The sequence below is a fragment of the Peromyscus leucopus genome, chromosome 19 (assembly GCF_004664715.2).
Source record: "Peromyscus leucopus breed LL Stock chromosome 19, UCI_PerLeu_2.1, whole genome shotgun sequence".
Lineage (NCBI taxonomy): Eukaryota > Metazoa > Chordata > Mammalia > Rodentia > Cricetidae > Peromyscus > Peromyscus leucopus.
The window spans coordinates 20,851,627-20,869,710 of record NC_051079.1 but is presented as its reverse complement, the minus strand read 5'-3'; the positions used below and the strand labels follow the sequence as shown (position 1 = coordinate 20,869,710).

Genomic DNA, 18,084 nt, shown 5'->3' with positions numbered 1-18,084 from the left:
ACAGAACGACATGTTCCTTTTCAAGGTATTGTTTATTGGCTTAGTTTCCCCTTTTGTCTTTGAAGAAGGCTATAGAGGAAAGCATGGTGTACAGAAGTAGATTAGATTGTCCTTGGACCATACTAGGAGAGCCAAGTGCCTTCTTTTAAACCTAGCACCTGGGTTTTCACGCAATAGAAATCTGCTTTCACAGGGCAGTGCCAGGGTATGGTTTTTAGACAGTTTTCCCAAGTTCAAAGATATCTGCAATGTGATGATTTCAGTTACTGAAATATTTCCTTTAATATCTCCTTGTAACTCCCTACACACACACACACACACACACACACACACACACACACACACACACACGGCCCAATGGGTGTGCTGGCTAAGCCATAAGTCAAAGAAAATACAAAAGTCACTAACTAAAATGCTTCAAAATCTGATCACTGTTAATCAGGCTTAATTGTCCTTGGTAATACAGGACAAAAAACTAGACTCAGAATTTAAAAGACGAGGCACAGTAGGCTCTAGTTAGGGAATTCTTTTCTGTTTTATTTTTTAACTCCATGTAAGAAGAAAACTGCTATTGATTTTCCAGGTGAGGGATATAGACAGACACGTTAACAACTGAGAAGACAGCTAATTCACTAGCCATAATTCCCTCTCACCCTGTCTCACAGGCTTATCTGGCAAGCTACTAATTTGTTTACTTTGAAAAACAAGTCTATGTATTTCTTTGTCTTTTCCAACATCAAAGTAAGTCCAATGACAAAGTATTACCAATGACAGAAGTCTCAATACAATTTCTGTGCTTTACCAAAAATCAGCATGGCTGATATGAACAACTGAGTAGCAGATGTCCTGACAATTAGAGAGGTACACAGTGTGCTCAGGGTCATGATATATCAGCAACAGATCTAGATATAAAACCTAGGATGACCTTGACACTAAATGCTGTTTATATTTTTTGTTTCATTGAATGACAACATTTCAATTAAAAAAATTTTTTTTTTTAAGACGATGTGTATCCTTGACTGTCCTGGAACTCACTCTGTAGACCAGGTTGGTCTCACACTCACAGAGATCTGCCTGTCACTGCCTCCAGAGTGCTGGGATTAAAGGCGTGCACTACCACCGCCTAGCTAACATTTTAATTAAAAAAATATGATAATTACAATGTAGCCATACTTCTTTGTTACAGAAAATCACAGCACTGACGGTTCCGCCAGGAAGACGAGTAGCTCACAGCTTGCCTACTCTACAGAGCGTGAAGATAAAGTTGGAACCTGGGCTCAGGTAATGATTTGTGTCTGTGTGGGACACTGAAAGTCACTGGCTTGTATGATTTTGTATTTGATATATGAATGTGTCAGTATGGTCAGTAGGCTGATGGTTTATGTGGATAGGCTCAACTGTGCCCTGTGAAAATAGGAAAGGGCAGAGAGCTTGTGCTATGAGAGAGTAAATTACAGAACGTTCTGGTCATGAAAATCAAATATAATGGGAAATGGAACCAAAACTGGAACTTGGAAGGTGCTGATGCTCTTACAAAAGCTGATGACAGTATTGACTCCATTTGTTGGGGCTGAAGGTGGTGTCTTTCTAGACACACCGAAGCAAAAATGCAAGCCGAGTTTTCATGGGTGCATCCAGGAGGTCTTTAGATTTACTTCTGTAGCTCAAGGGAAAATACAGTTTAGAATTGCCTCCAGATTGGAGAGTTACTACAGAAAGGAAGAGAATTAGGTCCCTAAGTGAACTGTAGTGGAAGGAGAATGGAAAGAGAAAGTGTACCGGGAAAACAATCATCTGAAAAGTCCCCTGACATATTCCTGAAAGAAAGCAATCATAAATTAATTTGAATTAACATTTAAATATCTTGGTATTTTAAAAAAATATATTTAATTAAATTTTAATCACATTCCTTTTCTCCTCTTCAGCTCTTTGGAAGATACTATAAGAAAAGCCACAGATGGAAGCAAAATCTTATAGGGAATACACATATATGTATATGTATAATGCATATATGTATGTATATGTGTATATATTATATATAATGACATGAAAGAAAAGAAAGGACTAGAGGAGGGAGGAGGAAAAAGGAAGAGATTGAAGGCAGGGATAAAAGGAGTTGACCATGGTCAAAACACTTGAGAATATCTATATGAGAAAAACTCTGTACAATGAATATGCATCAATAAAATGCAAAAAAAGATTGCACCCAGAATATATAAAGGATTCTCAGAACTCAACAATAAATCAAAATCTTGGCAAATAAGTAAAAAATAAAAAAAATTTGGATACTTGCATAAACACATGGGAAGATATTTCTCCCCCAGTATACATTTATAAACAGTTGGCTTTCAGCAATGTGCTTCAAGAGAAAAACCAAATAATTTGATATTATATATCTATATATGTCTGGGTTGAGAATGTTGTTTCACATGTCCTTTTGTTGAAAAATTAGTTGAGTGAATCTGACTGAGCTAGTCTGAGAATTAAGTCATGTGACTTCAGAGTCTGATCTCTTGGTTATGACATTCTCAGTCTCTCCAACAACCTGGAAAATGTACTGAACACTTACTTACCTGTGCCTCTTACTTCATCACATACTATAGTGATAGCAGAATCGGTTAAATATAATTTCTTTCTTTCTTTCTTTCTTTTTTTTTTTTTTTTTTTTTGGTTTTTCAAGACAGGGTTTCTCTGTGTAGATTTGGTGCCTGTCCTGGATCTCACTTTGTAGACAAGGCTGGCCTTGAATTCAGAGATCTGCCTGGCTCTACTTCCCGAGTGCAGGGATTAAAGGCATGTTCCACTGCCACCCAGCTAAGTAGAATTTCTTTATATAGGAGCTTAAAACTTAGAAAGACAAGTCAATGTCCACAAAACCCTTTGATACAGCCAGCCATGATCAAGCTTAATAAGTCTAATATATGAAGAACACCATCACCTCTAAATGGACAGGGTCTGACCATGACAATTAGAGATTATTGAAACTGTTCTGAGATTTTCATATTTTGGAAGATCACAGTGGAAAAGGCTATAAGAATTCAGATGAGCAAGACTTTGGCCTTCTGAAGAACAGTCTAGATTCTTCTATGATCTAATATGCAACTATAATTTTTTTGAGAAAATCCATTTGCTGTACATATCTTTCATGCCTGCCAGGATCTTATAATCCACTTTGTTTCTAAGGACTTGGTATAAATAAGGATGATCCATATTCAGACATGACAATGAGCTAATTCAATAATCCCCCTGTGTAAGGACCTTTACTGCACAGTGAGCAAGCAACTCCTCTTAGGCATTATCTGAACAACATGGAAGACTCACCCTTATGTACCCCGAGTTACTGTTTGGTTTTATTTATTTATTTATTTATTTATTTATTTATTTATTTTGCTTCATTTGGGTAAAGTGGGTGCCTTCCTTTCTCTGGAAGGAGACCTGTGAGGGCATATCATGATAGATGGCAATGATACAAGCCACAGAAAAATTTCAATTAATCGAATCTGATTAAAAGAGAATAATGTCTCTGAAGCTGCAGCAACAGAGCCAGCTTGTGAGACAACATCTCCCCTTAAGTCCCTGATTCATTCTACTATAGGCCCTCAAATGTGTGTATCTAAAAACTGCTGCAGATGTGTGTACATCTACTGCAGCCGCAGCCAGGGAGGGGAGCACACAGAAGAGAAAAGAGAGAGGAGGAATGACACAGAGCAATGGAGAAACAGAACTCAGAGGGAAGGAAGAAACCAGAATGAGCAAGCCAGATCAGTGGAGATTTGAAACAGTGAAGGATCAGAGGGAGGGGGAGGTAAAGCCTGATTTTTATTGGAAGCAATTGAAGTGGTTGCTATGAGACCCGCTCCAGCAGAGGACCAGCAGGCAGCCCGACGCTGATGGTTCTTGTCACGCAGTAAAGCTTTCCTTTGACACAGTTTTAGAGTTGTTTACTATCCGAGCAAGCACCTGACACGGGTGACTTTTCCTTCCTTTTTTTCTCCTCGGGTCCCCCGGGTAAGATGGAAATAGAAAACGAAGCCCACTGCTGCTCTGGCAGCTCATCAGGCGGGTCCAGAGAGTACAAGGTGGTAATGCTGGGCGCAGGGGGCGTTGGTAAAAGCGGTAAGTTTTCAAACGCCGGGGAAGGGGGGATCCGCATAGAGGCAGCTGTGTAGACCACCGCAGTTAATAGAAGAGCATCTGGCAGGGTGATTAAAAGAAAAGACTTAAGGGGAAGCTTCTGAGTCAGGAGAATTCAGAGACAGCAGTCACGATATGTAGAACTTTAAGAGGATAATTTGCTCCTTTAACTTCATGCTGAGTAATATTTGTTTTGGGTTTATATGGTCTTTACATTAGCGATGAAATATATTAGACAGACACATGAGAGCAATTTTCCAGTATTCTCAAAAATATACAAATTAAAAGAGAATTTCTGTAGCTATTTAGTTAAAGAGATAGTTACAAATACAGGTACATCCTCAGTATTTTCAGTGCTGGTTGTTGGAAGGATTTTGTTTCCATGTGTTTTGATGAAGAGTGAGTGTCCTGTCTTCTCTCGTTTTCTGTGTCTGCCATTGCATGTGTAGGCTTTGAGTCCTAAGAAAAAGTTGGATTTTGAAAGTGGTAGTAGTTTAAAGAATGTTTTTCTCTGTGGGAGGCAAGCAGGGTAATCGAGCCATGCTTTGTGGTTAAGCACATTAAAGGAAAGCTGTGAGGAGTATGAGGTAGTCATGAGAGGAAGAGTTGGAAATTCAAGCTGGCATATCATAGCAGGGTTGGCAATGGTTTGTTTCCACAGCAGCTTAAAACATCAACTATAACAAACAAAATGAGCAGAGACCCAGTGATGCTTCAGGCTGAGTTTCACAGCTTGGTTATGGATAGGACACGAGCTGATAATACAGTACTCCATATGCACAGGAGAGGATCCCCAGTGGGGACATGTGTTTATGCAGAGTGAGCCTGGACAAATGTTACCAAGGAAATTCAATATTTTAGTCCACAAAATAAGATTCAAAGTTGAGGACAAATGAACAAACTAGTAACTTCGATGTACATTTAACAAGAATGAAAAACTTGAGAAGCAAAGGGAAGAGGAGAGACAGTGATTATCATGTACAGGAAATCCAAAGAGGTCAGAAAGAATAATAACAGACAGAAGACTCCTTTTTCTATCCAAAAATGAAATAGAATGAAGCAGGGAGGGGTTAGGTAGGTCTGAAAGTGGAAAAATGCTTGTGTAATAGAAAGGGGAGCCATGCCATCTAGGAAAGATGCATGGCACAAAAGCTTTGTAACTTTATGAATGAGGAGTTTAAAAACATTCTATTTTCTGTTTAAGCAAGCAATGGCTTCAGAGGGAAAAAGAAATGTCCATTTAATGAGAGAAGTGATTAGAGGGTATAATCTATATAAACAAGGCTGTGCTTTGAAAGAATTGAGAAGGAGCCTGAGATAGAGAGAGATAGAGATGGAGGAGAGATAGAAGAGTTTGTTAGAGAAGAGGTTGAAAACTCTCATGTCAGAGAATCTTCCCTTGGCAGTATGTGAGCTGAGACAGATGTGGTGAGGGTCTAAGTATCCACAACTAATTTGTGTGCCAGCTGATGTTGCCTTGTTTCTACAGGACATGGGGGCATAGAAAGAGAGTCAATTCTCAGCCTGTTTCCTGGTATTAGACCTGGAACTAGGAGCTGAAGATAATGCCAGTAGCAACCTCCAGCAGGCCATTTACTATGTAATCTGTGATATATAACAATATTCTATTTGACTTTCCTTCCTGTTGGATTTTACTGACTATTCATTGTCACTGTCCCAATAGCTGGAGATTTTCAATAGTCTGAAGTGCTTTTACCTTCACTTTATATGAAAGAAATACATTTATCACCAAATACTGGAGCAAAACATTTCCAGTAAAATACAGAAAGATCAGGAAGCTGGCCTTTAGAGAAGGTGAGGGATAAAGGAGGGTAGCCCTGTGGTTTCTCTGATTAAATGGCATGCTTGGATAAGACTTCAGAAAATATTATGCACACTAAAATTTCCATACTAAGAGAATCTCCTCTGGGCTTCACAATGGTGGAATCACATCTTGCTCTTGAACTAGCCTCTTCTTGGGTTCATTTTGGGCTATCAGTATGTAAATATTCATCATCGATCTCATTACTAACCTTTTGAATGTTGAAAGGTTTGCTTTCAAATAAACTAAAATGTCTTTAAAAGCTATTTTCATGTGACTGAAGATTTGAATCAACAGAGAAATTTCTGGAGACTATCTAGCCTGCAGCATTTGTGTCCTGGGCAGGGATGTTAGGGAGGGATCCCTTTGCAAAAGTTAAGGAAGCTACATAGAATTCTTATCTATTTCCAGTCAAAGTCATCCCTGATCAAAGACAAGAAAATCAATATACTATCACAAAAATATTAAATGAACAAAATCTTAGAGATTTTCTATGTCTATTGAGAAATTACATGGCTTTTTAATTCATGTTTTACTAAAATATACAATGATGAGTCAAAACATTTGAAAAGACTTGTTCCTTTGCTGAAATAGCAGTTTCTATAAGACTTAAATATGTAAATGAATCAATGCTTTGTGTGAGAAAATTTCAAACCATAAGTAACCAATCAAAGTTATTGAGTATGTGTTATATACAGACCTTCAGTGGCTACTCCAAAGGGAAAAGATGAAGGAAGCAGACACTTAGGAAGAACCCAGTAGTAGTGATATAGGTAACATATATTAGATGCTCACATCTACTTCTCACAATGGTAATGAGTTGTATGCCCAATTAATAGATTGAAAAATCATGCAACAACTTGTACCTAGTCAGAAAAATAAAACACAAACTTCCAAGGCTAACTCCACTGCATTATTTTTCATATATTGAGGAAGAAAAGTGAGGACTTCTATTACTCACCATCAAAAAGAAAATAGGGCTGTTGATAATGCAACATTTCTCCTTGAAAGTTATAACAATATCTGTTAACTATCTACAACAAAACTCTCAATCTATGTCAATTTGATTTTTAATTGACATAATTAATAATGTTATACAAAGCATTTAATCTGCATAAATACAAAAATATAAGCATATTTATATAATTAATCACCACATTCTAATATTGTTCAATAATGAGAGAACAGGGATTAACAAAAACCATCTCCATCCTATTTAAATCATGGAGAAATTGAGAGTTGAAAGGATTTGTGACCCACAGGTGAGGTAGATGATTTGTATCTAGAACACAACTTCCTCAACATACTGATGTGCTCTTCCACTGTTGGCTTTACAGAGGATGGCACAGAGAAAACTGGACCACGCAGTCTGCATGTAAAGTAGCAGGTTTGTAGGATGCAGTCTGTGGAGCTAATGTGCTACGAAATGCATAGGCAATGATATCGCACTGAATCTAAGTTTTGTGAAACCAGTCATCTCAGATGTTCTTGTCACACAGGAAAACAAACAAACAAAAGCAAACAGGGTAAGTATGAAATGATGAGTACACTGCTTGTTTCAGTACGGCATGATCAAACTTGCTGTGTACATGCATCACGTTGGGTGTTTGAAACACAGTCATGTGCTCTGTGGCAGACTTTTGCTTAGATGTGATGATACTGTGAGATTACAATGGAGCTAAATTACCCCTGAGATGTAGTCATCCCAATATCATAGCACAGTTCATCATTCATGTGTTTATGCTGATGCTGGGATATAGAATACATATAAATATATTTAATGATGCATATAAATAATTATTAACAGGACATAAAACATGATTGTGATAATTAATTATTATGCTACTAATTCAGGTATTTTTAATTGTTTATATTCAACCATTGTGTGTGTTGTGTGTGTGTGACACTATAGAATTTGTTTGGTGGTCAGAGAACAACATGTTCGTATCCATTTTCCTTTTTCACTATGTGGGTCTTGGGGATCCAACTCAGGTCTTCAGACTTGGCAGCTAATACTTTATCTGATGATCTGTCTCATCAGCCCTTGTTTATGTATTTATTATCTTATACTTTTTTGTCATTATTTTAAATACATATTTACATATATGCATGTGTGTATATGATATATTCTTAGTGTATATTAGACATATAATGAAAGCTCATGCTGATACTCTTCACGATGCTTGCAGAATGGCAAATGACACAGTTGTTAGATGATATCTTGGTAGTTACCCAACATGTGGCTGTATACACATTAATAACTGTTCTCACAATAATAAACATAAGATTCATGATAAGGAATCAAGTGATATACAAAGAACTACAGGTAACCAAGGAATGCCAAAAGTGGGAGAAGCAGTCTTATCCTTGGAGAAGCACAGTAATTGGTTATCCAATAACAAATGGTCAGGTCTTAAAATATATATATATATACAAGTAACATTATACAGACTTGCCAGGTTGTACTTATGTATTTGGAAATATATATGTATATACATATATGAATGTAGTGACAATGAAAAGAGAGGCCATGAATTTGAAAGAAGCCAAAGAGAGGTATATGGTGGGGTTTGGAGGGAGGAAAGGGAAGCATGGAAATTAGGGAATTATAATCTAAAAAAGAAAATAATTGAAAATAAAAATGAGAAGAAATAATATTTAATAAATACACATGTGTTGTTGTTCTGTATGCTGTGAATGTGTATTGCTCTGATTTGTTGATAATAAAATGCTGATTGGCCAGTAGCCAGGCAGAAAGTAAAGGTGGGATAAGCAGACAAGGAGAATTCTGGGAAGAGGAAGACTGAGTCAGGAGTCGCCAGACAGACACAGAGGAGGCAAGATGACAAGGTAGAACTGAGAAAAGGTACCAAGCCACGTGGCTAAACATAAATAAGAATTATGGGTTAATTTAAATGTAAGAGCTAGTCAGTAATAAGCCTGAGCTAATGGCCAAGCAGTTATAATTAATATAAGCCTCTGTGTGTTTACTTGGGGTTGCAAGTGGGAGAGATTTGTCCTGACCATTGGCCAGCCGGGACACAGGAAAACTTCCAACTACATGCATGAGCCTATTATTTATAAAAAAGGACCAGATAAAAATGCTTATGTGTTTGTATCTGATGATGTTACAGAAAATGAGAGTAGAGCAAAAACCCATGTGTGACTTGCGTTGTAAGAATAATTGAAAGTAAGGAAAATAGAAAAATTGGGCTAGACCAATGGGCTTGAGTTGTGCTATGTACATTCCTGGCCTCTTTCTCTCTTTGTTAGAGGGTTCGTAATGCTCTCTTCTACTTTAGAAAAAAGAAAAATCTCACAGCTGTAGTGGAAGAGTTTTGCTGAGGCTAAGTAGTTCTTAAAACTATTTAAAACACTGACCTTTCTCATCTTTTGTGATTTGATCAATAATGCTGCTCCTGTGTCTTGGTGTGCTGGATTGCTGCTTGCTTTCCCACTGTGTTCAAAAGTAGCTCACCTAGTGCAGAAAGGAGCAGATGCCAAGCAACAACATTGCTATTCTTGTTTTCTAGCCTATATAATACCATTCTCACACTATTTGATAACATAATAATTCAATCAAGCATGTATGTCATCTACTAGGTTTAGATGAAGTTGAGACAAATATTCGGAGATTCGCCCAAGGATACACAGAAATAGGATTAAGGACTTGAAATACATTTAGCTTGTTTTCCATCTAATTGAACTGGAAGAACAGATAGCAAACATCTTGTTGTCTTGTTGAAACTATGTTTTAATGTACATTTCAAATGTCAAATCTGCTTGAAACATGACAGAAACCTTTGAGAAGGTAGATAATTTATTCATGACCTGGATTTTTACAATGTTCCTGATCTCTAGGGTATACCCATTTCATAGAGGAAAAATGATACATAATACAAAATAACAATAGACCTCTAATGCAGATAGTTCAGGTTCAAGGATGTCTACATCTGGATGCAAGAGCTGAGCACATGTCACGATAGATAGCATTTGTGCATTCCAAGATGAGTAGGATATTTGTGACATTGAGAAGAAACAGTATGGAGAATGATAAGAAACATAAACAGATAGTATAATATATGCAAGGACAAGAAAGAATTTAGATATTATAATGTTTCAGGAAGAAGTCTTCTAAATTAGTGTCTTCTAGGAGTAATAGGGAAAAATTTATCCTGGATGAGGAAAGATCTTGGGCAACTGAAAATGTATATATATGTATATGTATATATATATATATATACACACACATATATATATAAAATACATGCCTATATGTACATTTGCACATATGTATATGTATGTGCATATGAATCTATTAAAACAAAAGACCTATACATACAAAAAGTATTAGAGGACTACAAATTACTATAACTGCAACATCATAAAATGAAAGTTTACTTGTAGACCAAGCAAATATATTCTCTCACATCCTTTTTCAATTTATCTCTTCTGTAAATCCACAGTTTTATGTAATGGATTTTAAATTCATAATTTTATGTAATAGATTTTTGTAAAAGAAATCAGGGACAATATGTTTTGAGGTTATCTGAAGGCAGTGCACGTAAGAATCTCTTGAACCTCAGTGAGTTCTTATAAACAGGTAGAATTGAGCCTATCTGACATATTAAATAAAGGCAAAAGGCCAAGAACATCATTCATGACCCCAAGGCCCAGTGTTTAGCCTTTTAAGTGAAGCTTTGTGTCTAAGAAAGCTGAACAACTGTCATATCATCACGATGTGTGATGTTGTGGATTCTGCAAAGGCAGAGGAAAAAAATAAGGGAAAAATGAAAAGAGTTTAAGACCCAAGGGCCTCTGGCCTCACCCTCAGTTGTTATACCCTAATTGCGCTGGAGACCATCAGTTACTACAGTGCTATCATGAGAATCAGCCAGAAGGTCCAAATAAAGCTCACCGGGAAACAGGAAACCGTTATCCACACTTTCAAATGATGTCTGGAAACAATTCAGGTCAAAAGTACTGACTAATACTATTTCCAAGACAATATGTGCTCTACAGAGATTAAACTTATGAAAGAGAGTTAGTACTGGTTGATGCCTTTATTAGATGAGTGACAGGAGATGAATGAGCCTGAATCAATCCCCAAACCTCTCATGTGTTGGCGGCCCCTAACATTCCGACAGTGTGTTATTGGAATGGCCTACAGCCTAGCATACCCACCAGCCCTTATGTGCGGCTTACCTTGATCTCGGGAGGAGACTATAGAAATCTGCATTTAGTGGATGAGAAGATGGAGGCTTACATCAAAATTAATTCATGATTTGCCCAAAGATACATAGAGATTAAATGAAAAACCTAAGTGCTTGCACATATATTGAAAGGTTTAATTTCATTTTTTGGGGAGAGGATGCTATGCATCTGAGTTCTAACAACAGCTGCATCTTCTCAAATGTTTTCTAGACATCAAGCAAAACATGTACATCAAAGCTGAAAATCCAACATTCTATCCTAACAGCAGTCAATGATGCCCTTATTTAAATGTGATGGGAAAACATGAGCGGTAGACAGCAAGGCCAACATCTGGTTTACAGAGGGAGCTCTGGGGCTCTGGATACATAGAGAAGGGTGATAATCTCAGCTTGAGATAGCCAAGTCACTGAGAAGATGACTTACTGAAAGGTGCAGGATTAATGAAGAAAATAGTGTGTTGAATGTATCAGACAGATTTAAATCTATGAAGTATTGACTTATCTTTGGCAGTATTTCTCTTTCTTTCTTTCTTTCTTTCTTTCTTTCTTTCTTTCTTTCTTTCTTTCTTTCTTTCTTCCTTTCTTCCTTCCTTCCTTCCTTCCTTCTTTCCTTCCTTCTTTCTTTTTCTTTTCTCTCTCTCTCTCTTTTTTTTTTTTTTTTCGAGACAGGGCTTCTCTGTGTAGTTTTGGTGCCTGTCCTGGATCTTGCTCTGTAGACCAGGCTGGCCTTGAACTCATAGAGATCCACCTGGCTCTGCCTCATGAGTGCTGGGATTAAAGGTGTGTGCCACCACCGCCTGGTGGTAGTATTTCATGAATCAATCTTTCTTTCTTTCTTTCTTTCTTTCTTTCTTTCTTTCTTTCTTTCTTTCTTTCTTTCTTTCTTTCTCTCTCTCTCTCTCTCTCTCTTTCTTTCTTTCTTTCTTTCTTTCTTTCTTCTATTGATTATATAATATGTAAATAAGGAAGGTATTTTCCATCTTTAACCTCCTCTCTCCATATATATATATATATATATACACATGAGATATATACATACAATATGTACATATGTAATATAGAGAAAGTTGCATATGGAGAATATCTTCCTTGTTTCATTATTTTAAAGGACCCAGGGAACATGGGGATACTCCCAGAGAAGTAAAAAGTCCTTCAGTATTACTAAGAATGAGGGCCAATCTTGGTCCTACTCATAGGAATATAAAGAAGATGATGCAGAAAAGGAATTGCAATGTCACATGTACAAAGATGGCAAGGTCAATTTGTCACATGGAAAGTGACGGAACTGAGAGGAATTAGAGCCATTTGTCAGGTTAATCAAACACTCGGCTGTAGCCTTCACCACAGAAGTTTTCTGGAATCCTGGATAACAGATCTTTCCAATAGGCTATCCTGCTTTCTGTTACCCAGTAGGAATTTTGGTTCTCTTAGGTAGAGAGAGGAGTGTCACCAGTGACTGACTGTGAGCATCTCTCTGTATTTTGCCATTTTTGTAACCGTTCCTGATGGCAGTTGTTTTCTGCAATGCTGACGCACACAGAAGGGGCTCATTACTGAATTTGTCTGTTGTTTACAAAGCCAGGGAAAGATTTCAGCTTCATCAATGGTGATGTTTTATAAACACTCTCTAATGAATGGCCAAGCCGAGCTATCCAGTCTCTTAGTCACTCAGCAGGCCCCGGCCACATGCTTTTGCTACCTACTGTAGCACATCACCAGCTTTGCACTTCCATCCATCCAGGGCCCTATACAAGCTGATGTCACAGGCTCAGCAGAAAGATACAGCCTTGTCCCATCTCCATGAGCTCTTCGGCACGTCAGCACCCTACACTGCCAGGTATCCTAGGGAACAGAAATCTACATTGATTCTCTCTGCAGTGTATGTGAGATGGAGAGTGAAGGCAGGGTGGTACCACGGGGGATGCTATATTGAGAGGAAATGAAGGAAAGGGAAGTTTACAGTCCATACTAAAAAGTGTTTAATTAAACTGAAATTAGATGGTATAGGAAATTAGTGATCTCACCATATAAGTTGGGGTGTTAGCAGAGGAGAGAATTCTTTAATTAGAAAATTCACTGCATAGGGACGTTCATATTTGGAGAGTGTCTATTAAATGGACAAGAATCCTTAATTTTACAGCCCTTGGTTCAGCTTAATCTTACTTCAAACCAAGCAGTAAGTGTGTGTGTGTGTGTGTGTGTGTGTGTGTGTGAATCTCTGCGTAGCCATAAAGGACTAACTCGTCCCCAGTAGCATCGATAGAGTTAGCCCTTTTAAGTATTGCACATCTTACCTATTCATGTGCAGTAAACGCCAAATCTCATGTGTTGCAAGAAGGCCTTATATTGAAGACATAACACTTATCCTAGTGAACGATGAGATGAAATGAGAAAGATGAGAATATCTGAGCTGAGGCCTCACCCATAGTCCCTATCCCTTGCCAATCCATGTTCTTGTCCTCCCTTAGTTTTTAGGACAAGATTTCCAATATAGAAATGAGAATAATGTGAATTGGGGGGGGGGTATCTAGATATCCTAGGAAATCCACATTTATGCTTTCTCATCTGCGATGGGAGCAACAACAGCATCACGACTGTCACTCACAGATTATTAAGAGAAAAACCAGGGACATAGTCAAGCATTGAGTCATAATTTTTTTCCAAGACAGGATTTCTGTGTAGCTCTAGCTGTCCTGGAACTGGCTCTGTAGACCAGGCTGGCCTTAAACTCAGAGATCCGCCTGCCTCTGCCTCCCGAGTGCTGGGATTAAAGGTGTGTGCTGCCACCACTCGGCTGTGTTGTAATTTTAACATAAATGGGTAAATGCAGTTTTAATTATTTACTCTCAACAGTAGCTGATTTTACACAGGCTGCTTAAACCCTTTATGTCTCCACTTTCTTCAAAATGGCTTACTTAAAATGATCTCAGAGTTGCTGGTATAGACTGCATAGGAAAAATCTTAATATAAGCTGTGTACTATCATCAGAATACTCACCTTCATTAAAATGTCTGCCTTCCTTCTTCTCAGTCTTCCTTCCCTCTCTCCCTTCTCCATTTCTTCCTTTTTTCCTTCCTTATTTACTTATCCCTTTCTTTCCCTGCCCTCCCCTGTCTTTCCTCCTCTCCTCTTTTTTCCCCTCCCATACCTTAGCTTAGGTAGTTTATCTCTGTTGCATGGGGCAGGTAGTGATCTTTCATATGGGTTCTAGGAGAATGCAGTTTGGGTTGGATATTTTGGATCTGCCATTACATACTGAGCTTCTCTATTCCCTTGCTCTCTATAACTTTATATTGATATCTTTCAGGTTTGTTCTGTGAGTGGTAATTTCAGTGACAATAATGATTGTGGCTTGCCAGTTTCTCTAGGAAGCAATCCTTCCTTTACAGTAATTTACTTGTAACACACACACACACACACACACACACACACACACACACACACACACCCCACTACTGTTAGGGTAAGGATTTAACGACAACCACTTGTACACCAGCAGAAAAGGCTCAGAGAGGCCCTGGTTTTTCACAGAGTGTACCTGTGCATGAACATGGACCAAAATGAGTATTTCCAGTCTGTTTGTTGTCTTCATACATTTTATATAATAAAATGTTCCCTTGTTCTTGCAAGACAACTAGTAAATTACAGGCACATGGAGTTCTTTTTGTTTGCTTCCCCATAGTGGGAAAACCAGATTATTTAGAAACACTGTGCACATTTTCATTTGAAACTATGGCTTCAGTGAATTTGTCTCCACCCACCATATTTCAGCCCTTCCCCTCACACCCGGTTTTTACTTGCTCCCTGCTCCCAGTGCAGCCTGTTCACCCCATATACTACTTGGCCTCTTCCTTCTGTTGGAATTTCAGCACACCCTCCTACACTGTGCCCATCCCCCCTCCCGCACTGTCAACAAGCTGATACCCCAAAACCTGCAGGACTTCCGATAACTGAGTCAAACGTGGCTTCTTGTCAGTTATCAAAAAAGACATCCTGAGAGCCAGTCAGTTGGGGGGAGATCTGCCCTGTCAGAAGAAGGCATTGGTAAGCAGGAAGGAGAGAGCAGATGGGGGTGGGGAGTGGGGGTGGGAGGGTGGGGAAGGGTGGGGGGTGGGTGTGGGTGTGGGTGGTCTGGGAGCTGAACTGAGACACCTGCCAGGAGTCAGGAGGGATCAGCGGGGCACTCAAAGGAGAGTGAAGAAAGGCAGCAATGGGAAGACCCAGTGGGAAGACTCAGAACTGGGGCTGGAACAGCTGTGGTGCTGTACTGGTGTTTTCCTGGGTGGGTTCTTGTCAAAGTTCCCTCCACTTTCCTTCACTCTGCTCACTCCTATCCATCTGCCCAGGTTCTCTTTCTTTTCTAGTTTAATGTATTCTCTCTTCTTAATGTGTTCTTTATGTTTTACTATTGTTTTCAACAGTATTTATAGTTGCCCAGGCTCTTCTGGAATCTGATATATGGTCTTTAAGTATTATTTAAATTTTGAGTTTTTATTTAACTTGCTATTTCTTTAGACTGTGTATTTTCATCTTGATTATAAATTCTTAGAGGGTAGGAAATAAATTTTATGGGATCTTCCTTCTTTTATAGTATTTATGGCAATAAATCCTCAAAAATATTTATAAGTTTAATTTCTTTCTTCTGTCTTTGAAGTAATTTAAAGCATAAGACACCAGGTGTAAATATTAAAATAAAACTAAATGATACTCCAGAATTCAAGGATAGAAAACGCCATAGAGAAAGAAAACTGGTATTACAAAACAACAGTGGTATGTAAACATAGTTTAGGGGCATTGGTTGTGTACAATTAACTCAAGCAAGCATGAAAGACTTTGGGTGACAATTTGGAAGTATAAAGGGTACCTGTGTTCAGGATGCTTAGTGGCTTATAGAGGCCAAGGTAAGTGTGTGGACAAAATCTGTCAGATAGAAATGCAAAGGAGCTGTGTCATGACAAGTGATCCCAAGTCAGCAGATAATGCAGAATCAGACATTGTGCATATTTCTTGTAAACCAGAGGGGTGGAATACCTGGCATACAGATGCATATAAAACTGAACATCACTCACATTTTATTTCCCTAACTAGTTCCTATTGGACATTTCCCGAGGGTGGAGGGGCGAACCTTGGTGAATAAGCCTATAGAATACTGTCAGTTTGACTGTTTTGAGTTCAAGGGGATTATAATACTTTAACAAATTATTGTTTCTTGTTCTACACTGAAAATAACCGAGGTAGGGACAGACAGTGGTGGTGCAAGACTTTAATCCCAGCACTTGGGAGGCAGAGCCAGGCAGATCTCTGTGAGTTCCAGGCCAGCCTGATCTACAGAGCAAGATCCAGGACAACCAGGGCTACACAGAGAAACCTTAAAACAAAAACAAAAACAAAAACAAAAACAAAAACAAAAAACCAACCTCAGTCCTGGAAAGAACAGAACCTCTGTACTGTTTACAAGTTTCATGACAGAGCATTGTGGGAGATGGGGATCTGAGCCCAGCAGACAGAGATGATGATAGCAAAGCATCGTTTCTCCCAGATCAGAAGAAACTCTGAAGTTCAGAGGGCAAGATTTATTTTAAAATAATTACTGCTATAAAAAACTTCCAAGAAACAAACCAAGAAATGGTAAAAACCGCAACCAACGTTCCTCCCTAGGCTGGGGACTTTCTCTTCGTTTTGCCCCGCCCCTTTGTTCCGCTGCTGCTGCCTCTTTCTCTTCTCTGGTTTGATGTTGATGAGAGGATGAGAGCTTAAACGACCAAGTGTCAGCTTTTTCATCCACTCCTGCACACCCCACAAAATCCTTTTTATTTCTCTAACCTTAAAATCTGCCTCCCAGCTCAGTTCTTGCTTTTTTCTCTAAGTCCTGTAACCAAAGTGTTTTCAACAATAGGGTCTCACCATCTACCACTGGTGACTAATGACAAACAACAGTCTTGTGGCAAATTTTAAGGCCTCCCTGACCGCCTGACACTGGGAGGTTTGTGTAATAATCTGTGGCTTTGGGGAAGGACATTATTGTTGCCCTCCATCCCATAAAGGGTACTGCAGCTTAAACTTTTCTTTTTTTAAAATTATGTGTTTTAATCTGTTTAAAGGACAGTCAGTTTCTGTCTGACTTTTTCATAACATTAAGTATTGATTATTCCCTCCACATCCCCTCAGATGCCTTGTATTCCCAGCCCCCTCAACATATTAACTTCCATTTTTTCTTTTCTGCCTTCATATGGTCTGTGTTTCACTATCCACCCCTCCTCAATGCATTCATTTCACACCCACCTCCTCAAACAGCACCTTTCTATCTTTTTGGACACTACATGCGCTCCAAGTTCAACACACTACCCTGAAACTTCATAGTTAATACGTACATACCTCTAATGGGATCATCAATATCAGACTCTACCCCCAAGGCTCAGGAAACTTGTGGGGAAGGGGACTCAGGAATGTTAGAGCTGGAGGATGAGGGGGTGTGTTGCAAAAAGACTTCTTTTGGGAGTGGTGTGGATATTATACTCATAAATTCATTGCAGTTGTGAATACTGAACAAGTCTTGTGCAAAATTGGGCCCCTTAAAATTTCATGTGAAAGGGATATGGCTGCGGCTCATGGGGCCCCACCCTTTCCTCAAGGACAACTAACAGTTAATATTAGTAGGGGAAGCATATCACTTTCTTCAGTGGTACAGCCATTGATAAGTTGCCCATGTTCCAGTAAATAATCTCCTACCCGTACTCTTCAAGATAACCCAATTAAACCCTAACACACACACACACACACACACACACACACCCCATACACAGACAAATACATACACACACACACATGCATACACATACACAGATGCACACACACACAGAGACACACACATATAGATATACACACATGCATACACACACACATAGACATGCATAC

At 38.7% G+C, this 18,084-nt stretch overlaps 1 protein-coding gene across 2 annotated transcripts in view; it reads left to right on the top strand.

The window, feature by feature from the left end:
- Positions 1 to 3,617: 3,617 nt before the first annotated feature.
- Positions 3,618 to 18,084, top strand: part of Rit2 (Ras like without CAAX 2) — a 325,821-nt gene continuing 311,354 nt past the window's right edge. Inside the window, exon 1 of one of the 2 annotated variants that reach the window (XM_028867099.2) lies at positions 3,618 to 3,805. Coding sequence is in view for 1 of the 2 variants with exons in the window: in XM_028867098.2 (XP_028722931.1) it covers positions 4,014 to 4,116 (103 nt within the window). In the remaining variant the exon portion in view is untranslated. The other variant, XM_028867098.2, reaches the window with a different exon arrangement.